Source organism: Protopterus annectens, chromosome 8.part1 (genome assembly GCF_019279795.1).
Source record: "Protopterus annectens isolate FY-2018-M chromosome 8.part1, PAN1.0, whole genome shotgun sequence".
Taxonomy (NCBI): Eukaryota; Metazoa; Chordata; order Ceratodontiformes; family Protopteridae; genus Protopterus; species Protopterus annectens.
The window spans coordinates 236893102-236920079 of record NC_056742.1 but is presented as its reverse complement, the minus strand read 5'-3'; the positions used below and the strand labels follow the sequence as shown (position 1 = coordinate 236920079).

The 26978-nt window shown below is 41.1% G+C and overlaps 1 protein-coding gene across 2 annotated transcripts in view; it reads left to right on the top strand.

Annotated features, from left to right (window-relative positions):
* Positions 1 to 24532, top strand: part of CMTM4 (CKLF like MARVEL transmembrane domain containing 4) — an 822822-nt gene extending 798290 nt beyond the window's left edge. For both annotated transcript variants that reach the window (XM_044081831.1, XM_044081830.1), the window contains one exon: positions 22149 to 24532. In XM_044081831.1, the coding sequence (XP_043937766.1) occupies positions 22149 to 22325 (177 nt within the window). In that variant the 3' untranslated portion in view covers positions 22326 to 24532. The remainder of the gene's footprint in view (positions 1 to 22148) is intronic.
* Positions 24533 to 26978: the final 2446 nt, after the last annotated feature.

Genomic DNA, 26978 nt, shown 5'->3' with positions numbered 1-26978 from the left:
TCTCCTCCCAATGCTTTCCTATAGCAACGCATATTCTGGAGAAGTCCAGTGTGATAGCAGCCAAACTCAGCAAAGCAATTCTCATGCCTCACGAGTGGTCCCTAAAACAAGAAGTAGAAGAGATGATCTTCTACAAATGTGGCCAGTCTTGCTGTGACCTTTTTGCCACATCCATGAATGCCAAATGCAGCAGCTATTTTGCCCCAATTCCCCCCTCCAGGGGAGTCACCAAAGGATGCATTTGTACACAATTAGCCCTCTAGTCTCCTTTATGCCTTCCTTCCTTCTCCTCTGATACCCAAAGTTCTCCAGAAAGCCAACTCATTGGGAAGCAAGTTGATTCTCATCACCCCATACTAACCTCATCAGATTTGGTTCCCCTTCCTTTGGCCTCATCTTCAGGAGGAGCCGTGGCTTCTGGACCTAGTACCAGACCTTCTGACTCATACGTCTTGAACGCTTCACCCTTGCCTTCAAACCCTCAGACTGACAGCTTGGCTGCTCCGATTCCAAATATAGCCAGGCTTCCTAACTTTCCTGCTTCTGTGAAACATTTCTTGATATCTTCACATAAGGCCTCAACGAGAAAATTATATATGTGTAAATGGAAAAGATTTTCTTCCTAGGCATTACGTAAACATATTGACCCCTTTTCTGCTCCAATAACTTCTATTCTTGAATTTCTGGCAAAACTATTTCATGAAGGACCAGCTGCAGCTACCATTCATGTGCAGTTAGCAGCAATATCTGATTTCCATAGGGTCTATGTTATTACCTCAAAACTGCATTTCTTTGAACACAGTTTAGAGCTTTTGTCTCTTAAATAGAAACTTCTTCAGAATCTGATGAAGTTTCTATATATGAGATGAAAGTGCTAAATAAATGTTGTTTGTGTGGATTGGATCATGGTCTCCTGTTTTTTTTTTTGGATATTACAGTGAGTGTGGAGTCTTGTCTTCATCATTTCTTCAAACACCTAAACCTCGACACCTAAACATTGAAATCCAAAAAGTAGGCAACGGCCACTTTCGCAAATTTTTTCATAGGGAAAAAAATTCACTTGGCTGTTATTGGGAATTTTCCCTTTTCTCCAATGCAGAGCAATCTCGAACTTGGTATATTTAGTTAGGGGGTGTGGGGGGCAAAGCCCCCTATTTGATTAGGGTTTGAAAGTTTGTTTAGCTGTTGGTCAGCCAAGCAAATGTTTTTTCCCTGTAAACAAATTTGCGGAAGTGGCTGTTTGTACTTTCTGGATTTCGCTGTTTAAGTGTCAATGTTTAGGTGTTCAAAGAATGCAGTTTCAAGGAAATAATATAGACCCTTTCCATACAAGTGATTTAGCTCCAAATTTGATGTCTCACAGACTATGCAGAGGCTTCCTGAAGGGCACTGACCTGTTAAGACCCCCTATAAAACCCCCATCTACCACCATGGGATCTGAACTTGGTTTTGTCTTGTTTAATTCTTCCCCCCTTTGCACCATGCATCATCATGAGATCTAAAGTTTTGAACATGGAAAACAAGTATGTTGATTGCCATCACTTCTGCTAGAAGGGTTTCAGAGCTACGAGCATTATCGATCAACTCACCATATATGATTTTCCAGAAAGACAGAGTATCCCTTCGAAAAAATGCATCCTTCCTACCAAAAGTATGCTCAGAGTCTAACCTAAATCAGTCCATAGAGCTACCAGTCTTTTTCCCCAACTAATGCAACAAGGCATATTATACGTTTCAGCAACTGGATGTACACAGTTTGGCTTCTACTTGCACGGGACAAAAGACTTCAGGAAATCTGATTGATTATTTGTTTCATTTTCAGAAGCAAAGAAATGTGCTCCTTTATCTAAGGGCACACTTTTGAAATAGCTCTCAAATTGTATTACCTTTGTATATAATCCTAACAACAAAGCTTTATGCAACCACACAAACACTCCTGGGGAAGGCTGGCACAGGTTCTTCAGCTGTGCCACTTTTACCCAGACTATATGGTGGAAATCACTGCCACCACCCAGCTAATAATTATCAGCTATCCAAAGGCCCTTAAAAGGGTGTCCAATTATTACTGTGCAATATTATTATCCAACTGGTACGTGTAGCCCAGGGCTAAAGTTATTGGAGTGGCTTTGTACAGTTCTACCAAAGACATGCAAGTGCTCTTAAGAGCTTAAATTATTTCTATACAAAACAGCCACAGTTGAAAGGTTTAAAAATATTTAATAATAAAATCACAAGACAATACTTCTTACTATACAGTGCTAGTCAAGAGTTTATAGATCACAGAGAAATACTTACAATAATACAGTAGTAAAGTTTTGACATCGCAGAAAAACACAAGTCTAATCTTCTGAGTTGCTAGCTATTTCTAAGAGAAAACAGAGTTCTAAAAAAAAACTTACATATAAAACAAAGGCAGAGTGCTGATGAGTTGGATGGTCAAGACAAAAATGCTTAATGCTCCCTGATTCTCTCTGTTTACATTTATATCACAGTCTTGATTCACATTACATCATTCTTCACACTTTCCTGGGGTTCCCAGGCTAACAGGCTACTTTTTTGTTATTCTTGGTCAGGAAGCAAAGCCATAAAGGACATTTATGCATATAAATTCTGGCCATTAACTCTGGCCTTAAAACAATAGGCAGGATGCCTCCCTCTACACATATCGACTCTGAATTTTAACATCAAAGACAGTCATGGAATGCTTGACTTAGCTTTCTTAAAGCAGAGTGCACTGTTGTTACATTTTTGCAGTTCAATATCCAATGTAGTCTTTTCACATCTAAGAGAACAAGCCTGTGGCATACATTAATATTTACAAATGACAGAATTATCTATAAATTTCTATCTGGCTAGCCTGGCAGCCCTCACCTGTCTTCATTAACCTTCACCTGTCTTATTAACAGACATTTCAGTTTCTGACTTCATACCCTTTGTGAGTAGTACAAGCTCCTTGAATCATATATTCACTATCATCTTGGTTAATTAATGTTTTATTGCAAATCTCCACCCAAGATACATGCCTTGCATTATCAAATGGCATTCTGTTATTCACATATCCTTTTTATGTTGCTTAGTTACATTATCTGTATTTTAGTGAGGTGTTAAAATGGGTCCTGTACCCGACCAGATTCCTCAACACTGCAGTTATGAACTGCTTTTAGTCTACCTTTCTTTGGTTTTCTGATAACTGCTGCACTGTTTTTTTCCCTTGTGATACTAAGCTGACATCTGCAGAAATGCATACATTATTTGGATGGTGTAGTGTGGAAGGTTAGAGGTGGTGCTTGCCAACTGTTTAATTACTAATCAAACTGCAGTAGTCTGTTTCTTAAATCTTTTTTGCCTCACATTTATGCCCATGCCCTTATTAACTTTTTTCCTTTTCTGATAAATGACAAAGATTTATAGTCGGTCAATAATGCCAGTCATTAGAGTTTTTGTAGTTCTTATTGTGCAGAAAATGCATGTCCAAGCAACACCTGTTGTTTTTATAACCTTTGTATTAGAGTTGTTAGGCACTTAAGGCTATGAGCTGTTAATGAACTGTGTCCTGTAGTCAAATGTGTGTTTTCTGATTAACAGATAAAATTATAATTTAAATCTGTACCCCCATTATGTATGGCTTTGTCCAGAATTCTAGGGCAAAGAAATTGATTGGTATTTTAATCTGTTCCTTGCAGTATGTGTGGCTTTCTATCAAGTTGTTGTGGATTGCAGTCATTAAATAATGACAGGCATGGTTCAGTTTTCATATCATTCAGAAAATGTTTGCTAATGCAAAGCTTGTTATTCTGAAAGCTTTCTACCTGTACAAGATAAATACTTAAAATCTGTTCTGGATTTTGAGTTTTTGTTTCTGATTCCTGATCTAAGACGTTGAAAGGGCAGATAGTGTTGCAGTGGGTGACCCTGTATGGTTCTTACAGCAGTGAGCTGAGATGCAGTTATTCATTCATTTGATCTTAAGATGATATCTCAGGTACACAGTCATATACGTGGTTGTAAATGATGGTTGTGTGTGTATGCGTAGAGGATGTAGTTCTCAACTGACCTAGATTTTTCTCTCATATTTATGAAATTTTCCTTGTAAAATGTGTGGCATGGTAAATTTTAGTGCACTGCAGTCACTAAATGACAAAGTTATGAGTTCCAAACTTTGTACCCTTTAGGAAATGCTTGCTAAGGCAAAACCTATTATCCGTTATATTAGTAATTAAATATATAAGACCAATATTTAAAATCTACTCCTGATTTTGAGCCTTTGTCTGCCCCTGTTTTTTTGGTTTGCCCCGATTCTTGACCTTATAGTTTGAGTGCTGTGGTAGGCTGTGTGTAGCTGCACCTTCATTGCTGAAGCAGTAACATTAAATATATTGCTGGATTTTTTTTGTACTGCTTTTGACAGTCACAGCTGGTATCCAAAAATGGCTGCTTGTTGGAGGATCATTAGGTAGAATGGCTTTCAGCTTTACCTAATTAGAGTGATGTTCTACAGCATATGAATTTGAGTGTTAAAACTTCCAATCTGAAGTAGTTACTTAATTTGTTCTGCAACCTGTGGGTATCGGATCCGACCTTGGATCCGAGCCGGCAGCTTCACCAGCTAAAAGATCCGAGCTCCTAGCTCCTCCCCCTACCCATAATCCCCTGCTGCCTACTGTATTACCTTAGATCGAGTTTGCAGCGGCTGAAGACAGCTACTTGTGAAGAGCTCCTTAAGCTTGGTGAGGTTGTTTCAGCTTTTTCTCCTTGAGAAAATTACTTTAAGTTAAATTTAAGCTTGTTAGTGTTAATTTCCCTTTAGAAATAGAGTGTTAGCCCCCTTTCTGTAGTTTTCTCATGGTCGTTAGCGTTTTTCTTCCCCTCCCCCTTAGTGTTTGGGTGTGTGTGTGTTTTGTGTAATGGCGGAAGGGCCCAAAGCCAATTTTTCCAAGTGCACTGAGTGTGGCCATAAGCTTTCCCAGCTGATGGCCACACTCAGTGTGTCTTATGCCTGGGGGTGGCCCACTTATCAACGGCTTGCCAAATTTGTGCAGCCTTTAATCCTCGGGCAGTTAGGGATAGGAAGAACAAGCTGATCCTGGCGGGCCTACTTCCCCAGGATTCTGCTTCTTCTTCCTCCCCTTCGAAGGCTCAGGCTACTATCGTAGCCCCAGCGCCTTCAGTTCCCCCAGCTCTGTCTGGGAGTCAGACTCCCTTTGCTGTGCAGAGTTCGGGGGACTATAGTGCTTCTTTCTCCAAAGAAAAAAGGCACAAGGAGAAAGATAAGCACAGGTCTCTCAAAAGGCGGGCTCAGCCCCCCCTTCGAAAGTTACCAGCTCTCCCTCGAAGGTCCCCGGATCCTCCCCCTCTCGGCTCCGTTCGCCTCGTTTCTCGCCGGAGTACCGGTCTCCTTCGAGGTCATCGAGGCGGCCCTCCCGGCCCGCCTCAACGACTTCTTTTAGGTCAACCAGGAGCCTTACCGACACAGATATGGATCGGATGATGCGTCGATTCCTGCAGACCCAAATGCAGATGGGGGGTGCTCTTGCCTCCCCCCCTCAGGGGGGGAGCACAGCCCCCTCTTTGCTCCAATCACTCCTTCTCCGACCCGGTATAGGGTTTTGGAGTCATCGGATCCGGGCCCTTTCGGAGCCAGGGTTTCGTCGGCGCCGATAGCTCCGGTATCTTCGACGCCGACCTTGCCTTCGAGCGTGTCGGATCCTAGCTCTCGGGGTCGAGGCCCGAGCATCGGATCTGAGGGGATTGGTGTATCTCCGGCGCAGTGTAGGTCGGAGCACACCTCTCTCTCGGATCCGACTCCAATCCCTGCTTCGGAGCCAAGGAGACTACTTTCGGAGCCTGGGGAAAGTAGTTCTCCTTCGGCTTTTGAGGTAGTGGAGAGGGTTCTGTCGAGGTCTTCCAGATCCCCGGTCCGGGCCTCAGATCCCCCCCCCCCATGCATGTGGGTCTATCCTCCATCATCCATCCTATGGGACAGCCTGCTCAAACCCTCCAGTTAGTTCCCTTGGAGGAACAGGACCCCATGGGCGAGCCCTCCTCGGACAGTCCCACCGAGGAGGTGCCTTGCAAACAGCAGTGTAAAAGGAGGCACCTGGACTCCCCTGAGTCCATCACCACGGACACGGATTTGGATGAAGGGGAAGGTTCCCCAAGATCACCCCCGAAGATGTCTCCTTTGGAGACATCATGGAAATGTTGCGTATTAGAGGGGGGTGGTCTGCCCAAAAACCTTCCTCGGACAAATCAGTGTTCCTGGAGGCGTTTGAGGCGGGCCCGTCTACCTCTTGGGTGTCCCCTCCGGCTGACCCCCTGGTGGACTTAATTACCACCAGGGCATGGAAAGAACCCGACACCGTGGAACCAATCCCCAGACGTCCTGACAAAGTTCTTGGCCCCCCCCACAGATAGGCCGTCCTGGGCTAAGGGGTCCCCTGTTGATGCCATGCTGGTGGCGGCCACCATGAAGAAGGAACTCGCACAGGAGAGTTCCTCGCTCCATCCTCCGGATAAGGAATCTCGGACGATGGACCTTTTCTATAAGGGCGCTGAACTATATGGCACACGTTATCAGGCTACAGCGAGACCTAATTAAGGAGTACGCTGCAGCCCCTCCAGAGTCCATGACTGTCGCGGATAAGGGCACATTTGCGACTCGTATGGCCACTCTAAAGTCCATCTCTAACGTCCATGTGGTTACTCTCTCATGCTACTGAGGGAGCCGCTAGGGCTAGTGGAGCCTGGGTCGTCCTGCGGCGTCACGCCTGGCTCCGCCTTTGCGATTTTGCGGATCCCTTCAAGACGTCCTTCGCGAATGCGCCCTTTGACGGATCTTCACTTTTTGGCAATACCGTACACGAGATGCTGATCCAAAGCGAGAAGGATGGGAAGACACTGTATGCTGTCGGGGTCCGCTTCCCGAATCCCCAACGATCCTTTTCTAGGAATCAGAGAGGACAAAAGAAGTTGTGGTTCCACAAGTCTCAGCAGTCCCACCTGGCTTCGGACTCCTCGTCTTCTAGAGGCAGAGGAGGACAAGGCGGATGCCGGCCCAGAGGCAGAGGGGGGCCACATAACTTCGGGTCTAGGGAACCTTTCTTGGACAGGCCCGCGCAACAGCCCTGAGGGCTTACCCGGCTGTCCCTCTCTGGAGGCAGTCGGGGGGCGTTTATCAGAGCATCTGTCAAATTGGGAGTCCATTACGACAGATCGATGGGTGCTCCGAATCATATCCAGAGGTTACTCCATTCCTTTCATACACCAAACCCCCAAAGTCAGGCGCCTCCCCGATGTCCCACCCGATCAAAGGGAGGCTGCGGCCTTAGAAGTGTCAAAGCTGCTAGAAAAAAAGAGCCATCCAGACCGTCCCCCCAGACCAGTCCGGATTGGGCTACTACTCCAGGTTCTTTTTAGTGCCAAAGAAGACTGGGGACTTAAAACCGATTCTAGATCTCTCCACTCTGAACCTGTTCGTCCCCAAGGAAAAGTTCCGGATGGTCACTCTTCAGGTAATTCTCCCCCTTCTTCGGGAGAATGACTGGATGTGTTCCATAGACCTCCAGGATGTGTACTACCACATTCTGATGGACCGACGATCCAGGAGGTTTCTCCACTTCCAGCTAGGAGACGGTCATTATCAATTCAGGGTTCTCCCGTTTGGCCTCACCTCAGCCCCCGGGGTGTTCACCAAGGTCATGGCAGTGGTCGCAGCCCACCTGAGACTCCAGGGAATTCAGGTCTTTCCATACGTGGACGACTGGCTCCTCGTCACCCCCAGCAGGCATCAACTCGGCATTGCAAGGGATTACACTCTAACTCTCGCCCAGAAGTTGGGCATATCAGTGAACCTTCAAAAGACCTCCCTTCAGCCAGTACAGGTCTTGGAGTTTATAGGGGCCAAGTTGAGCACATGCATTTGTCGAGCCCTACTAACTCCGGACAGACTGAACAGCCTATCGCATCAGGTCTTAGCCCTTCTTCGAAGCCCAGCTCCTGCGGCGGAGTTAGTCCTGAGGGCACTGGGGTTGATGGCAGCAGCCATCGGGCTCTCTCTTCATGCACTCCTCCGGATGAGAATCTTACAGTGGACTCTTCAAGTTCAATGGTCGTTAGTGCTTCACCCGCTGAACACCCTGATTTCACTGAGCAGAGTTTGCAGGGACTCCCTCCTTTGGTGGCTTCGCTCGTGGGAGCTGCAAGAAGGGAGACCTTTTGTAATTCCCCCACCCCAAGCCACGTTGACCACGGATGCTTCTCGCCTCGGGTGGGGGGGCATTGTTCGGGCAGAACCGTCCAAGGCACATGGACTCCCATAGAGACCGCTTTGCATATCAGTGTCCTAGAGATGAGGGCGGTGCTTTTGGCGTTGCAAGCTCTCCACGACCTTCTCCCTTTAGGGACTATTGCAATCCAGACAGACAACATGGCGGTAGTCTGGTACATAAACAAACAGGGGGGAACCAGGTCTTATCCCCTCTGCCGAGAAGCTATGAGAGTGTGGGAATGGGCGATATCCACCAACCGCTTTCTGATAGCAGCGCACATTCCGGGTTGGTTCAACATATTGGCGGACAAACTGAGTCGGGTGATTCTCACCTCGTATGAGTGGTCTCTCAATCCTTCAGTTGCGAAGCAAATCTTCCGCTCATGAGGTTGGCCTCACTGTGATCTTTTCACCTCTCCGTCAAACACAAAGTGCAGCGAGTACTTCGCAATACTTCCCCCTTCAGGGGAAGCCCCAAGAGACGCTCTGGTACATGCTTGGCCACCCAGTCTTCATTATGCTTACCCCCCCCCCCCTCCTGCTTATGACGAAGTTCATTCAGAGAGCACGTCGGTTGGGGAGCAGAGTGATCCTCATAGCCCCATTCTGGCCTCGTCAGATCTGGTTCCCTTACCCTACGGTCTCACAGTGTTATTCCTCCATGGATTCTGGAACCCATTCCAGATTTGATCTCGCATCCTGTGGGATGCCAAACCCTGAACCTGCTAAACCTCAAGCTGACTGCTTGGTTGATCCAGTTCCTCTGATGGCTACGACTCCCGGTATCTTATCACCAGTGAAGGCCATTCTGGTGGCGGCCCATAAACCTGCTACCAGAAAAATTTACAATAGTAAATGGAAACGCTTTTCCATTTGGGCCGAACGCAAGGACCTGGATCCATTTACAGTTCCTATTCCTACGATTCTGGATTTCTTGTCACTAATCTTTCAGAAGGGAGCGAGCGCTTCCACAGTTAAGGTGCAGTTAGCAGCCATTCTCTACTTTCATGTGGGGGATGGACTGGGATCAGTAGCATCCTCAAAGATATGCAAAACCTTCCTGAGGGGCATTTTTCTTTTGAAACCACCGGTGAAATCTGTAGTTCCCCCGTGGGACTTAACTTTAGTATTACAAGCTTTGACAAGTCCACCCTTCGAGCCTGCCTCTTCGGTTCCATTGAAATTCTTGTCTTGGAAAACAGCCTTTTTAGTGGCGATTACATCAGCCAGGAGGGTCTCAGAACTTCAAGCCCTGTGCATGAAACCCCCCTACCTCATTTTTCACAAGGATAGAGTGTCTCTCAGGACTAACCCATCTTTCCTAAAGAAGGTAGCTTCAGAGTCAAATATTAACCAATCAATCAATTTACCAGTATTTTTTCCAAATTTTCAGAACAAAGGGGAATACACATTGCACAAACTGGACATACACAGGCAATTACGTTTCTACCTGCACAGGACTAAGGATTTTCGCAAGTTTGATCAGTTGTTTGTGTCCTTTGCCAAATCAGCTATGGGAAAGGCAATTTCTAAAGTAACTCTGGCAAATTGGATTTCCCAGTGCATAATCCACGGGTATACATCCTCAGGTAAACCAGTTCCTATGGGAATTCACGCTCACTCAACCCGATCCATTGCTACATCAGCAGCTTTCTGGTCCAGGGTTCCTCTGGATGACATATGTTCAGCAGCTACTTGGTCCACTTCTCATACGTTCATCTCCCATTATAAATTGGATATGATTTCGAGGAGCAGGGCTTTCTTTGGCTCTGCGGTGCTTCGGAATATCCTTCCATAAGGCCACCCAGGGTTACTTTCTATAGGTAGCTGGGGACTCTGTCCCACAGGTTGCAGAACAAATGAAGTAACTACTTCAGATAAAGAAGTTATGTACTCACCATAAGGTTCCATCTGAGTAGGTACTTCATTTGTCTGCAACCAACCCCCCCCCCCCCTCCATACCCCCTAACCACATCAGGATAACTGGTCATCTGCAAAATGTCTTTTTCATGAGATGAAGCAGGGCTTGATCCTCTGTCGAGGGTGTGAATTATTTAGGACTGAGCAAACTCGATCTGAGGTAATACAGTAGGCAGCAGGGGATTATGGGTAGGGGGAAGAGCTAGGAGCTCGGATCTTTTTAGCTTGTGAAGCTGCCGGCTCGGATCTGAGATCGGATCCAATACCCACAGGTTGCAGACAAATGAAGTACCTACTCAGACTCTGTTATGCACATTTTATACATGCATATTTTTTTAACATTGTTAATTGATTAATGATGTGAAGCAGGTTCTGAGTTCCTTTTTACTATATAACTGCAAATGTTTTGTTGCAAATGTGTGATTACTGTTATTTATTCAGTAAAGTTTTCTACCTACTCAGATGGAACGTTATGGTGAGTACATAACTTCTTTTTTTCCATAGTGTTACACCCTGAAAGACTCTGTCTTATATTTGAATGAACCCAATAACCACTGCAAATGCTGAATTGTATGAGTTCAAAATAATGTGTTGTAAGTATGTGAAAATAGTTATTTTATTTACTGTGCCGTGAGCTTCCTAGATGAACTGAGTAAATGTTCTCTATTTTGCTTGTATGTTCCATATTGTTAGAGGTATGTGGCGTCGCATATTATGCGATGCAAACAGTGTAAGAAAGGAAATGGCAGGCAGATGCAGTTCTCATTAAAGTGACCAGTGCTTTGGCTTGGAGGAAGGTGTGAACCAAGTGTAGTGTATCAATGATTTAAGTTGAAGTCCATTGCTGTAACTGGGTGTGCTTTCACTTTTAGTAGAAAACCAGATTGATTTATGGGCAGTGGAAACCATATACATTTATCTACAGCACAAATGCACTTTGTATTTATTTATTTTTTATTAAATTTCTGTGGCCGTTAACATTGGGACAGGATGATGGCTTCCATTTTCTTCTCAAGTACGCATTAAAACTGTAGAGAATGTGGGTATACTTTTTCATGTCAAGTAATGTATAAAAGCTGAAAGCAGTTACATGATCACTTTTGCATGATTATTGATATTGCTTTTTAGAGTGGCGACAATGTATGTCAAACAGCAACATAGTATGTCAGAAGTAGCTAAATGATTTGCAATGAAATTTCAAAGAGAGACAAATGTATAGCTCCATGATGGAGAGCCTGTGACACACTTGTCAAAGGTGACACCCACGATGTTTTGGATGACACGTCAGCGATCACCAACTCCCGAGTTACCAAATACACTGCTTTTGCATTCATTGCTCATGTGAAGTGCATTGAATTAACTTGGGTTTGGCGTGTCAAAACTTCCTGGCACAAAAGGTTTGCCATCACTGGATAGCCTTTCAGTGAAGGTCCCCTGGGGCTTTAGTTTGTGTGCCTTTGCTGCAAGGTTTGACATTTTACATTACATTTGGTTTTCATTGGGGTGCTATGGTGAAGTTTGGTACAGTACTCTCAGTACAACAGTGGTCTGAATAATATTTCACTGGTTTGTCATTTCATCAGATGCAAAAATTTCTTCTGAATACAATTTTTTTTAGTCACTGAGTGTATGACCCCTCCAACCCTCAATTAGTGTAATGGTTAGTAAATTACATTACAAGAAGGTGTGTGTGTGTGTGTGTGTGTGTGTGTGTGTGTGTGTGTGTGTGTGTGTGTTACAGCTTGAGCAACCAGCTAAATGCATTTTGTATCTGAGGGTCTTGATATATTTTTTCGGAGAAATTTGATATAATAATTGGTCTGTGTATGTATGAGAATCATTTTATTTAGGTGCTCTTATGACATGAGGAACAAAATGCTCTTTTCTATTAAAAATTAGAATTGTCTGTCATTTTCAATTGCAATATCAAAACAGGCATGTTGTGTGTACTCTGAGAGGCATGCACATATTTGATATTCATAGATTGTTACTAGGCTGATAAAAAGAGGGGCATTTCTAGGACTACCCAAGTTTTCTCAAAATAATAAGTGTCCCGTATCTGACTAGGACATTGAGAGCCAGGCATTTATAAGATACCTCTGTCCATAAGGGACATGAGTGCCAATACCGGTGTAAATTTCCTATTCCCCATTCACTAGTCTATGTTGCTCTTAAACTGGGTAATAAATTAAATCAGCTTCACATGGATGGGAAGCCTTTTCCATTACAAGGACAGTCTGTGCGACACATATCTGTCTTTCCAGCATGTTCTGTTTAAGTCACAGACAAAAATCAGGTTCCTAGACCCTGTATTTCTGGTACTCTCTGACGTACGAATAGGAGATTCATAAGTGTGGGGGTTTGCGGATGCCTTGTAACCCAGGCATAGATCACCAACAGCAATCTATAGGAGACAGAGTAGAGGGAAAAGGGAAAGGGCTTTAAGGTGTGGTGCATAAGGCAGGTTTGTTATGCTTTGTATTCTTTGTGTAAGGAACCTCTGACGTAAGTCTAGATGCTGCATATTCCTAGCCAGGTACCTACCAGAGGGAGCATTGTACTGTATTATTCGTCTGATAAGCGTAGAGTACAGTGGGATAATGAGCACTTTGACTCTAGATGTCATGCTCTTACTTATAAGTTGCCCAACATAAAAGGATTTCCTCACCACTGTGGCCACATGCTGGCCAAAGGTAAGGCTACTGTCTATGTGCGTACCCAGATCCCTGACCATTGCGACAACTCTTAGGGGTGTATTATCAACATGGTAATTAGCCAGGGTGGTTGACTTCCCAATGGGTACAATTATGCATTTCTTAGCACTGATTTTAAGACCATGACTTTGGCATCATTTGTTAGTCAGTGATGGACCTTCTTGAAGAATGCTAGTGTCTGCAGGGTGCAACTTGCAATCATTTGCAAACTTAATCAGCCATAAACCATCATCATTTGCTTCCATTTCAGAGAAATAGATGCAAAAAAGTAGCAGACTCGGTACAGAGTCCTGGGGGAGTCCACTAGTGACTGGCCTCTTGGTGGAGGTGGCCTCACCTGTTTTGAACTCCTGGGTTCTGTCCGTGAGATTCATTTGTCTACTTTCTGTAAAGGTATTAAGTTGTACAAAATAATATAAAAGTGAGGTTGTCAGAGGGTCGTATTCTGAAATATCAGTGGAAGGATATTTTTGATTGAAGCTATGGTGGAATTCAGGTTAGAATGCCCTTTGAAAATTGAGTAAGTACTGTCAAGTTTAGGAGTGTTGCAAAGTAGTTTACATCCTTCATAATAGATCGTACACAGGCCAGTCAGCTCATTTACAAACAATATTGTTCCTTTTCTGCACTCCATGACATTGTCTGATAAAATATAAAAAAAAATTATTTAGTTTTGTCTCAACAGTGTGCTATAATTCTCTATGTGATGCTTTCATTGTTTTTGGTCCCCCAGACCTCTTGGTACCGTCCCAGCCCCCAGTGCTCCACTTCTATGCCGAGTCTACCAGCCATCCTCCTATCCCTTGAGTTTTCTGGCATTTTGTGGATAAATGAAATGTAAGCAAACCTTCGCCTGGACAGCAAGTGCAAAGGCCCAAAGTCCATGAAAACATCAAATAAATGGCCAGCACTTCATGGAGAGAACAAAAATACCTATATTAAAGGTTAAAAGACAGACCGGTTTCAGCCTAAAACAGGCCTTTATCAATGTAAAAATAAAACAGAAGCAACTCTCTTTTAAACCATTAAGACACCTAAAGAACCAATAGGAGGAAACATAAGTAATTCATTAGATCAGACAATCACCTAAAGATATAAGAATATATCATCACAATTGAACAGCCCTGTTAGCACCAAAAATAGTAAAAATATAAATGAAAACAGTAATAAATATGGACAAAAATGATGCATTAATCAGTGCATGTTATAAATGTTCATTTAAACCTGGTGGAAATAATCCACCAAGTCTAATTATCCAAGCTTTTTCCTTTCTATTTAATAGCTCATGCCATCTGGTTTTAATAAATTTCTGTCCACCCACTCTGTCAATAATAATAAACCTAAAGCTGGCTTGATTATGAACCAGAGTGTATTTATAAAGAGCATTAGTATTTGAATGAGAACAAATGGGGGAGCCATTTTACACTTAATTTTGATAGGAAGTCTATTCCTTCCTTGATGTTTTAGTGAGCAAGCAGGAGGATGGGTACCCTCATGAGTACGGTATATAGAAAACCTTTCCACTCCAATTCTTTATTACATGCATCCAGCTGTCATCCAAGACATATTATCAAAAATATCCCTAAATCACAATACATGCTCATTACACTAATATGTTCAAAGGAAGAAGATCTTGTACACTATAATGTTGACCTTACGGACAGGTTCATAGAATGGGGATGCTCTCTAACTCATCTATTACAAGCAAAGGATGAGGCTGATAAGATACCCAGATGAAATTTGTTGATTTACCAACACAATGGCCCCAAGACTGACAACAAGGTTAGGTTCATAACTACTTCTGGCAGAAATGCCCATCGTTTTGTTAATCTTATACAGAGGCATCGGGAATTTTGTTAGCGGATGAACATCTTGGACAAATATTGGATGATAGATGTGCCTTTTCTTTCCATAAGGTAATTACCCTAGGGGACACTTTAGTTTTTATAAGCGACACCCCCGGTCTGTTTCAAAATCCAACGTACACTTGATGGCACAACATTGATGGGATGCTTCCCTTGTGGACACTGCAGTTTGTGTAAATGTGGTTAAAACCAATAAATTTAGTAGTAAGAACACATCGAAGGTTTTTGAAATTAAGGTTATGACCAACTGCAATAGTGATTGGGTCATCTATTTGGCGGTCTGTAATTGCTCTGTATTCTATATTGGACAAATATCTAGGCCTATGAAATTACGCATTTCAGAACATTTCAGTAATATGAGAAATAAAGTCCTTACTAATGCCCTTTATAAACACACTCTGGTTCATAATCAAGCCAGCTTTAGGTTTATTGTTATTGATAGAGTGGGTGGACAGAAATTTATTAAAACCAGATGGTATAAACTATTGAATGGAAAGGAAAAAGCTTGGATAATTAGACTTGGTGGATTATTTCCACCAGGTTTAAATGAACACTTATAACTTGCACTGATTAATGCATCATTTTTTGTCTATATTTGTTATTGTTTTCATTTATATTTTTACTATTTTTGGTGCTAACAGGGCTGTTCAGTTGTGATAATATATTCCTGTATCTTTAGGTGACTGTCTGATCTAATTCATTATTTATGTTTCTTCCTATTGGTTCTTTAGGTGCCTTAATGGTTTAAAAGAGAGTTGCTTCTGTTTTATTTTTACATTGATAAAGGCCTGTTTTAGGCCAAAACTAGTCTGTCTTTTACCCTTTAATATAGGTATTTTTGCTCTCTCCATGAAGTGCTGGCCATTTATTTGATTTTGTGGATACAGTCATGGATCCTAAAGGTACCCTGGGAGCTCTGCCATCTGTGCTTCCTTCCTGGTGAGTTTCTTTTTATAAGCCCTACCTGCTTTCCATTTCCCCATCCCCATGCTCATTTACTATATTTGAGGACACCTCTCCTGTATTGACCAAACCTCACCTTATGAAGCATCATCAATAAGCACCCTCCCTCCCAGGATGGGCATTCTCATCTCTCCTTGCTGCTCTCTGTCACCCAAGCCACTAATCAAACACAGGTGAGCTGAGCCATGGTTAGGGCTTTATCCCTTTATGCCACTTGAGCAGGGCAGCTGGGTTGTAATTAAGGATTTATCTGTCTGCACCACTTCAGTGGCAATTTTCATTTTTAAGTGATGGTGGATGGTTTTCAGCAGGAAACATTTAGTTGAGATTACACTTTTCATGAGTAAAAGCTCATTGCATCTTATAAATTCTGCCACAACTGTTGAGCCACTATGAAGAATTGTGGATACCACTGTTGGCGAAGGGAGTTATCCCTGTATTTTTCCCTATTAGAGTTGGCATGAATTTACTCTCTTGAAAATTTCTGACAGTTGCAAAGACTATGAACAGAACAGTTACACAGAAGTAGAAGTTGGGTGGCTACCACACACACATACTCACATTGGCATAAAATACTGCAACAGAGACCACTATTCCATAAAATAATGAATCTTTATTGAAGAGAAAAAAAATATTGGTGAAGACTCTGTATACACTGAAGCAATAGAACTACAGAAAGGGCTATTTCTGTTAGTCCACAAAAAAGTCTTTCAAACCAGTTTTGTCACAATCTAAAGGTGCTTTTCATCATCATTCTTCTTTTTTGACTTCCTAATCGAAAACATCTAAGCTTCCTTGGGGTATTCTGGAAGGTCTTCTTTTTTGTAGCACAGTCCTACAAACCAATATTCCATGCCCAAACTCCCACATCATTAAGATACCAGCTTCTCTAACAGGCCCAAAGCCCACCTGTAATAGAATAAATGCTCATTGACTAAACCTTTCTATCTACTACAAAAATATATCTGTGTGTTTTAAAGAAGCATTATTATTTAGACTATGTACAAAATGCTCTATTTACATCAATGGTATTTACTTTTATGTCTGTTCAATTTAGTGACAATTTGACATATCATATGGCAAGAACTTCTACACTATGTAATATTCACATTCATAGATATATAGTATTGATTTTGATTAAACTGGACCCAGAAGTAACTGAAAACGAAACCTACAAGCTGAGCAAAATCTGCTGTACCCAAATTTGTGTAGTATATGTTATAGAATTACATGGTGTCTCCAACAGAAAATCTTAATGTACAGATTTTACAACCACTCATACAGAAAGTTGAAGCATAGCTCAAACTATATACATTCAAAACTGTGTAGTTACTGCAGCTGAGCATTGAATTTACACTGCTATTTTCAACAAACACACAGGATCCTTGCATCCATCTGAGCTAAGACCTCTTTAACAAATGGGACCTCAGTTTAACATATCATGTGAAGTGTGGCAGATTCAGGAGTTTCTAGCTCTCTTGTGCTATATTGCAGCACCATTAATATAAAATTAACCCAACTACCGTGGGTAGTGAACAGACTGCCATTACATGGCGGGTGTGCCTGGAGAGCATACAGAAGGGTTATAAAGTAAAACTGATGATACCTTTAAGAGATGTCTTCAAAGTATAGGATTTTTCCCAGCAGAAAGGGAAGAATTCAGTGGACGAGGGTATGGGTACAAGGGGCTGACATGACGTTGCTTCACTTAGCATATCTAGACACTCACAACAGTAGACATGCAGAACTTTGAGATTTAAGAGATCTCAAAGTACAGCTAACTGTTTCTCTTTGACAGGAATGACTTAATTTAATTGGAGCAGAGTCCCAGGATGCCACCCCAATATGTAATTCACTTTGCTGGAATAACACTCACAGATCACTTAAAGGTGTCTCTGTGGTAGACACCCTGGAAATGCAGCGGGGCTACACAGCTGAGGTTGAAAACTGTTGGTTGGCATGTGATAGTATAGGGTGTCCTTTTCATAATGCCAAAACAAGAACAAATGGCTTGGAAATTGATATATAGTGGTCTAGATAGCTAATAAATAAATAATATGGGGGGTTCACAACGTTTGGACTTATACTTTTATTTTTATTGGACTGCTATCTTTACTGTAATCTATTTCATGGAGGTTTTCTCCCTGGGCCTCCACTGAAAATGAGCTCTCTGGGCCCAGTGGACTTCCTTGGTAATCAAACTGGAAATAAATAAATATTAGGCATAGCCAAAAAAATCAGTGCTAGACAAAGCTAACAAGCTGATGAAGCACATGACAATTGTTTTGTAGCAGAGTGTGACAATCAAAAGGATGACAAGCACAACATAGTATGATCAGGAATAGCATGTGTATTAGAGCATAGCTGCATGGTCTCTAGTACATTTATTATTTATTTATGCAGTTATTGACACTTGATTATAGAATACAATATTGTATAATCTCAGTTATCCAGTCAAAAGACAGATGGACCCTCATGTTTAATATCCCCCTATAACAAAGTGAGAATGTAACCCTTGTATTGAAAAGAGAAGTTTTGATCTAGACATAATGACAGGTAGTACAGTATTAAGAAATGATTATATTGCAGCACAGTGGTGCAGCGGATAGCATTGTCGCCTCACAGCAAGAGGTTCTCCTGTTCGATTCTCAGCTAGAGCACCTTCTGTGTGGAGTCTGCATGTCCTCCCTGTGGTCAAGTGATGTTTAAAGACATGCATGTAGGTGCGTGCATGAGTGGGTGTGCCTTCCTTGAAGATTGGGCATAGGTCTGGCAACTTGGCACCGTAAAAATCCATTGCCAATCATTAGTGGACTAGAGTTCCGCTGTGGTGACCCCTAACCGGGAAAAACCGAAAGGCGTTGTTTTTGCTATATTGCAGCACTGACCAGAATTATTTTAGAGAACAGATTTCCAATGTGTGCTGCATATCTTCAGTAATGCCAGTAACACAGGGTTATCACATGTCCCACTTTATGCAGGACAGCCACTGCATGGGCAGTTGTGTCCTGTGAAAAAACGTCAAAAATGTCAAATATCAGAATCAGAAATACTTTACTGATCCCGCAAGAAATTGCTGAGAATGAGAATTTTAGGACAGAAATGTTTCTACATTTCCTTCAATACAAGCATAAATCCATTATCGTGTCTTTATAACACGTAAATATTATATGAAAGCATAAATAAATCAAATTCTAAAAAAAAAAATGAGCTTTTATTTTAGCAGTAAACTGAAGTCTAGTCCTTTGCACTGGTTGTAGGTGTGGTTTGTCCTACAAAAACCCCACTTTGGTAACAGGAGATGTGGCAGCCCTACAGTGACACTGTATATAATTGTGCAAAAGCAGTATATGAAGTCAGGACACAGCACACATACAAGGAAAATTATCTATCTTGTGTTGATTTACCATGAAGGGCAATGTATTTGAGTATGAGGTAGTGAAGAGGGTAGGATACAAGCTGTGTCACTGCTCTGACATTGCCTTCTTGTGAGTAACTTGGAACAGCAACAACAGTTGGAAAAGTGTCATCTAAGACTAAGGATTGTCAGACAGGGAATTAGCCACTCAGGCAATGCAGACAGAATGATGACAAAAGAAAGCAGACTATCATTTCAGTTACTTGTCTATAGATAACAGTGGAATCAAGTACAAATGTATACAGTTGTAAGGTAGAAAGAGAAATAAAACTGCTTAAGAGCATATCATACAGTGCAACCAGTAAATCACCAACTTGTAGTATGTATAGCAGGAAATGCATGAGAGCAGCACAAAATAAAATATGAAATTAAAGGAATGGATGAGTGCATCATACCTCTCAACTGTCCAGATTTTTGCAGAATGCTCAAATTTTCATCTGATGTTTCTGGTCTGTTCTTCATAAAATTTCCGGTTTTCCTCCAAATCAGTGAAGATGAAAGTCACTAAATAATGACATATATTTGAGCTCAGACTTCTTATCCTTCAGAAAATGCACAATAACACAACTTGTGTTATTCTAGCAGCTTTCTGGGTTTTTGTGAGCAATGTAGACTATAAAACAAAAGGGACTGTCTACTCATGTCTTTTTACATGCATTTTTACAGAGCAATTAGCAGGTAAGAAAACCATCACACTTGGTTAGTATTCAGAGATCAATTTGAACATGAAAAAAGAATGTTTGAAACTTGCATCTTTTAGATACGTTCTACAGAAGCTAGGGCATTTGTGTCATAAAATCATTGTAGTTAGCTAGCATTTTGAATTCAGTGCAAAATAAAATATGAAATGAAATTAACTGAAAACTATGTTTACCAATGTTTTAACTTTGCACTGCTCAGATACTTTCCTGCAGGGTATTAGCAAGTCAGATCATAACATTCCTGAAAAGCTAGTTTCCCTGAGGATAAAAAGGACAGTTGAAACTAATGAATGACTGAGGGCTGTTGTGAGTACAACTGCAATTTGAGAAGGAATCTGCCTAACACCTCTGAAGGTTCCTGTAAGCACCCTCCCCCAACCCCCACAGGCAAAGTTGGGACATGCCCAGACTGAAAATGTAAACAAAGATCAGAATCAAAACAAAAAATTCCCTGGGATTGTCCCTTTAAGACGCTTCCTTCTGACTGCTATTTATCTGATTGGTACTGGCCAATCAGCAGCCAGAGGAAAGGTGTGGGAGGGAGCCAGAGCTTTTGAAGCAGGTCAGTTGTTGGTTGTTAGGCTGAAAACCCAGATAGCGAAAGGCTACTGCAACAGTGTGGAATTTGACCTTCTACTGTGATGGTAGGCTGTTACACAACAGCCAAATGTTTCAGAGTTACTGTGGCATATGTAATTATTGTTGTAAGAAGTATTTTACATACATCAGTTATGTAAATATTTAAAGTCCACATACATGCACAGAAAGGCCACGCATAGATGCAGAGACTTACACACACATACACAATTATAGCAACTTTAACTGAGTACACCTCAGATGTCTCATTGTGATTAAATAAATGGAAGTCTTTCATACAGTTCAAAGCATTGCATACACCTCCAGGTCTCTCAGTTGCCCAGGATTTTGTAGAGCATCCCAGATTTTGCCTAATGTTCTTGCTTTGTCCCAGAAAAGCATTCAATTTTCTGGCAAATCACTGAAGATTACAGACAGTCAATGAAACCAGATATTGTAATTTCACACTTATTGTTCAGGCAGTGCATGTTGATGGAAGGCATCTTGCTCTGTTTCTGTCCAGAATTCTTGAGTAAAGAAGTTAAGATGTATGTGTGAGTTCTCTCGCTTGCTTACTCTATCCATCCTTACACACACACACACACACACACACACACACACACACACAAACTACATTTCCCATTCCAGTAAACATGGATTTTTTTAAGGCGCATTTAGTGAGGGGGGGAAATGTATATGTATAGTAGAAAAATTAATACCTTGATACAGTATTGTTGTACATTTTGCCCATTATCTAATGTAACATAGACTATTGCGTTGTTTATTGTGTTTGTACAAAATTTGAATTCATTAACTTGGAGTGTACTTGGTTATGTTATTAAGAGCCCCCGCATAGTCTAATTTCAGTGTCTTTAATATCCTTTTTGTTTTTTGATACCACACTTATCCTCGGGAACTTTATTTCCATTCTGTGTTGTAATTACAGGACTCTAGTGATATAACATAGATGCAAATTATTTACCAAAATTAATTGTCTTTTGCTGATGTGTGTGAAATACTGTCCAGTAAGAGCTTAATCGTCTAGCATGCTGGATGTCTTTAACAGGAAGTTTAAAATATAGCTGTTTTTAATGTTAATTACCAGTGACTTTCAGAGATGCATCTTCTCTACCACCCAGGATAGCCTCACTTGCTTCTTACCAACACGTGCTAGTTGTAGTTCTTCAGCAGATGAATATCCTGATTTCTTGGCAAGCAGATACTATGTGCCAGAGCACAAGGGCTGGGGAGGAATGCTTCACTGGCTGAGGTTTAAGTTGTCATTCTTATATCTAGTGAACGATGCTTTAAGACATTGATATCGAATCATCATCTCACACAGTACCTGCTATCTACTTGTGGTTCCAAAACAAAAGTGCAGGTTACTAGTTTCATCACCCCCTCTGTTACAGTCCTCCATTCTGTGATCAAAACTCATTTTTCAGCGCTTTGCAATAGAGGTACAGAATGACAGCTTAGTCTTTGTACTAATAAGTTTGTCATCATCTTAGTCTGCTTGCTGTCTCAGTTCAGTATAATTTGCTTCATCTTTTTCTTTCAGTAAGAATTGTCCGAACCTTGTCCTGAGAGGAATGCTTAAAGCTGACTAAAAATTCTTTTGTTTACTTTATATTTTATTTTTCCTCCCAATTGTCTTAATGTTGTCATTTCTAATGTCATAGATTTTTTATACTTTCAGTTAATCTCAAATTCTTTTGTTTTCAGGTGTTTGGTTTTATGGTGACAGCAGTTTACTCATTTAATATGTATCTTGCTGTTAAAAAGTGGCGTGAGGGTAGCAGACAGCAGAATGCAAGACAAAACAGTGAGTACACACGTGCTCGTACAGCATCAAGAGGGGAAGCAGAAACACGACCAGAGATTGTACGCCTTGAAGCATGAAGGACACTGGCAGAGGGGGAAGTGTGTTGCAGAATGCGTCTTTCATTATTGATCATTGTACTACCAAGACTTTCTTTAGGTAACTACTTCCTTTTTGGTGGTGAAGGACAAAGCAAACATGGCAGGAAACTGAAGGAAGTGGAAAATATTTATCCCCTTTAATGTGGAGATATGCGTAACACCTTTGTTTCTTGCTTATTTAAGAATGGATGCAAGAATTTCATCGAGTGTTTTGCTTTTTAAGTACTTTTTATAGTTAAAAGCACATATGCTGCCTAATTTCATGAATCATTTAGTCAGCTAAAAATAAGAAGTAATATATAAAGGAAGGAGAGCATTCACTTTGTCAAAAATGGACTTGGATCATTCGAGTTTATCTTTGTGGACAGTACATTTTTCACAGTAATGTTTTCTATATTATCTGAATTTATGCCATGATTGCACATATAGCATATGTGGGTACTGTAGCAAAGTTACTTGTACACTATGACTAAAGTGTATGATTTGTAATAAGATTTTATGTAAATCAATCCTGTGAGCATTTTGATGCCTGTCAGGCTTGGAAAAAAAACACTACTGTTTTTAACTGATACTAATTTTAATAACATTTTGTTTCTTTATGGTTCCTTCTAGTACATGCATGTCAATTTTCTCAGTAATGCAAAATGGAGGTTCAAGCATTGCTGTTCATAATGTGGCATTAAGAGTGAGGATTAAGTGATCTGTGTGGGCAGGTAAACGGAAATGTAGTTTTGCTTTCTGCTGACATGTTTTTCTTTTGTCTTCTACTGCAAGATTAGAAAAAAAATTAACTACTAAGCTTATTTTCACTAGTGTCATCTTCAAGTTGTGATCACAGTTTTTATTCAGTCACTTCATAAAATGAAGAAGGCCTGTATCTGAGTGTCCTTCTTGTTCAGAGAAGACTCTGTGGCTAAATGGTGTAAAGCGTGAAATAAAAATCAAACATTAATTTTAATGTTTGAGACCCTTTAGGTCATGTATTTATTGGCCAGGAAAGGCAAACAGAAGTGAAGTTCATTTCCAAGTGCCTTACTGAGACGTCTCTAATTGTATAGGGTCACATTGTTTTTAAGTTGGAGTTTGCAGTACTTTCATGCAGCTCCATTTACTATTTTGTCGTCTGTAACTTGTAGCACCTGTACTTTGTCATGAGTCACTGCAGTCTGTGGTCTATACCAGAGCAGGTTTCATATATTTATTCACACCTCCTAAGCTTTGAATTTGATTGCAGCCATAGCAAAGTAAACTGACAAGTACTTCTTAGATGTATTCCATTGAGTAACAATGTGGTTGTGCAAGTCATTAACCAGACTGTGCTCCCAGACTGATTCTAAAAAAGGTCCATGGAGATAAGTGCTCTACCCCTGTAAACAAGTACAAATAAAGTACAGTAAAAAGATAGATCTTTCAACATTTGCTTTGTATTTTACAGATACTCCAAAGTATCTTTGAGTTGTGTCAAAGTGATCCAAAAGCAGCATGCTGCTCATGAGCTCTGTTGACTACCAGTATAAGTACACTACTTATCTTATATTTCAGATACACTGAGAGATGCTAAACCATTTACAGTAGTGATGTAGCCATTGTAGTTAGGTTAAAATTGAACATGTTAGTGCTGCAGAAAATAATAAAACTATGTTTACACATAAAGTATGTTTGTGCTTGTGCAATACTCAAAAATTAAGAACTGTAGACCATTATGTGCGGGTCCTAAAAGGTCATCTAGTTTGTCTAGTAATGTTTGTTTAAATATGAACATGCTGTTGCAGATTTTTTGACCAGTGCTAGTGCTTTCATTAGCACGTTGGCACAGTGGTTACTGCTGCTGCTTTTCAATACCCAGGTTTGTTTCATTTCTGTCTCTGGATGCTGTCCAAGTGGATTTTGCATGGTCTCCTTTTGTATGCTTGGGCTTACTCTGCACATTCCAGTTTCTTTCTACATCTTTTTTTTTTTTTTTAATAGTTTTTGAGATAGGCACTTCAAAGGTTAGCCCTTGTTAGAACCCATTGCAGATATTTAGGGCTGCAGTGATATAAAAAAGTAGGTGGGATAACCAAAAGAACCATGCAATTTTGTTAAGACAATAAAAAATAATTTTGTAAGTGTGTTAACATCAATTACTGCTTCACACTGGTGCTGCGGTAGTGTTGTCGCCTCACAGTAAGACGCTGTCCGGTTCGATTCTCAGCGAGAGCGTCTTCTGCGTGGAGACATGCGTGAATAGGCGTACCTTCATTGAAGGTTGTGCGTCAGGGCTGGTAACTCGGCACGTAAAAATCAACTACCAATCATTAGCGGACCAGAGTTCCGCTGTGGCGACCCTAACCGGGAAAAGCCAAAAGACACAACAACAACAACAACTGAAACTCTTATCAAACACCTTTGAGTAACCACCAGTTAAGAACACCATGTGATCATAAAATATCCCAAGCTTGTTAAAACATTTCAGCATAATGCATGAAAAGAATGACACAGTACAAATGTATGTCTGATACTAAACAAATGACCATTTTTGTAATATATCAATTTGCACACTTCTTGTGTCTAAGAATGCCTCTTTCCCTTTGAAATTGTGTACCTTGAAAGCTGTCGTAGTAGCTGTGACTTCAGCCAAAAGAGTCACTAAACTTTGGGCTGTTATGACCATTCCTCCTTTTTTATTTTCCACAGAGAGGGTGTCTGCGAGAAATAACCCTTCTTTTATGCCCAAAGATTTCAATGATTTGTCTGTGAATCACACTATTCATCTTCCTTCCTTCTTTCCTTCTCCTCGAAATAAAAGTGAGAGGATTCTCCATGTGTTGGACTTGCATAGACAGCTAAGATTTTACATAGATTAGACTAAATGTATTAGAAGACTTGAGCAGATTTTTGTTTCTTTTTTGGATAAGAATTTAGGTTTGGTAGTTTCCAAGCAAACCATTTCCTCTTGAATTTCTAAAGCCATTTCTTTTTGTTACTCTTTTCATGGGAAACAGCTTCCTTCTTCTGTTTGAGCTCATTCTATTAGGGAAGTTGTTTCTTCTGGACCTTTTCAAGAAGGTCTTGATGCTAGAAGCTGCAAGTTGGTCTTCTGTGCATACATGTACTGAGCACAATCAGTTGGTTGTGTTTTTTAAGGGCAAGGGCAGGTTTTGTTGGGTCCATCCTCCACGTTTTTGGAGGGTTCCTCAGTTCCTTCTTCGTCCTCCTGTTCTCTTCAGTAGCTTTAGTACTCTTCCAGTAGTAAGGAATATTGCAACAGTGATCAAAGAAGAACATTATGTAGTCGTGTAATGTCCTTACCATAACAGAAGATGCCCTACCTATTGTTCCAGTATTCTGTCCCACTCGCTTTCACCCTGTTATTTTTTTCCTGCTGTGGCTGAGGGGACTTCTTTCCTTTTTCTTGATGTACATGTACTATATTCTTTACTGCCTCATTTTGTTTCCGTTCTTCTGGGGCAGTTCAGTTCTGAGGGTTTTATGCCTGTATGTCACTTAGGTACCTCATGCTTTTGGAAGTAGGACATATGTCTGGCATAAGGCACATGGAAGGGCACAGATTTTGGTATGCTTGCCAGATGTATTGCTACCCTTGGCGGGATAACCCAATAGTAAGGAATACTGTAACAGTGGTAAGTAGGACATCTACTGTTACGGTAGGTTCATACACAACTGTACTTTACATGTGCCATTCCTGAAATCAATACTTTCTGCTTCCAGTCAGGATCCACTTGTTGATCCCTCATTCATAGTTCTGCCTCACCTTATGTCTTTCCCCTTTCCGTTGTTTAAACTTGCTTACCAAAAGCCTTTAAAGAAGGCTCAAAATTAATGCCACACTCCTTCACTTTCAGAACCATGCACATCTTTAAAGAGGCAACTTCTTAAGAGAATATTTTGATTCAGAACTCGTCATCACGTACAAGGATGGGATGACCTCAGTGTCCTTAGAGTCTGCACTTCTGACTACACATCTAAAAAATTTTTTTTGGTCATGGTCTGCTACCTTCATATGTTGTGTCAAGTGGTACGTACAAGGCAGTGTAAGAGTCGCTGGTATTTTTTGTCTCTGCTAGTCTGCTTCCTTATCTGGTTTGTACCCCATCGTTAAATTTTTCCCACAAAGTGCATCACTTTGCACTTATAAGCACTTAATCCAAGTTGCTTTCCTGTGCTTAGGCTTTGTCTCTTTAACTACCTTACTGGGTTGCATGGAATCCCAGCCCTTGCTTAAATTCACGTTGCACCATGTCAGTTTACTTCCTTTAATTCCATGTGAACCATGATGCACTCATTTTATCAGAAAAGACTGAGGTATAGAATCACTTCTCTGACAAATTAGATTAGTGGATCCCCCAAACTTTAAACTGCTGTTTAATGAATTAACTTTCTTCTATCTCTAGCTAAATGGACTGGGTTGAGGACTGTCTTCATCCATGGCCCAAGCCTCATGCAGACACAGTTTGATAGTATAAAACCTTAAAAAAAAAAAAAAAACTAATAATTAGTGCATGCCTGCATTTGATTTCAGCAGCAATGCATCCAGCTTACAATTTCAACTCCAAAATGATGGCACCTTAAGTAAGGAAGTAGACATCAAAGTATGAGACTGAGCGTGATCACAAGGCTGAAGCACATCAG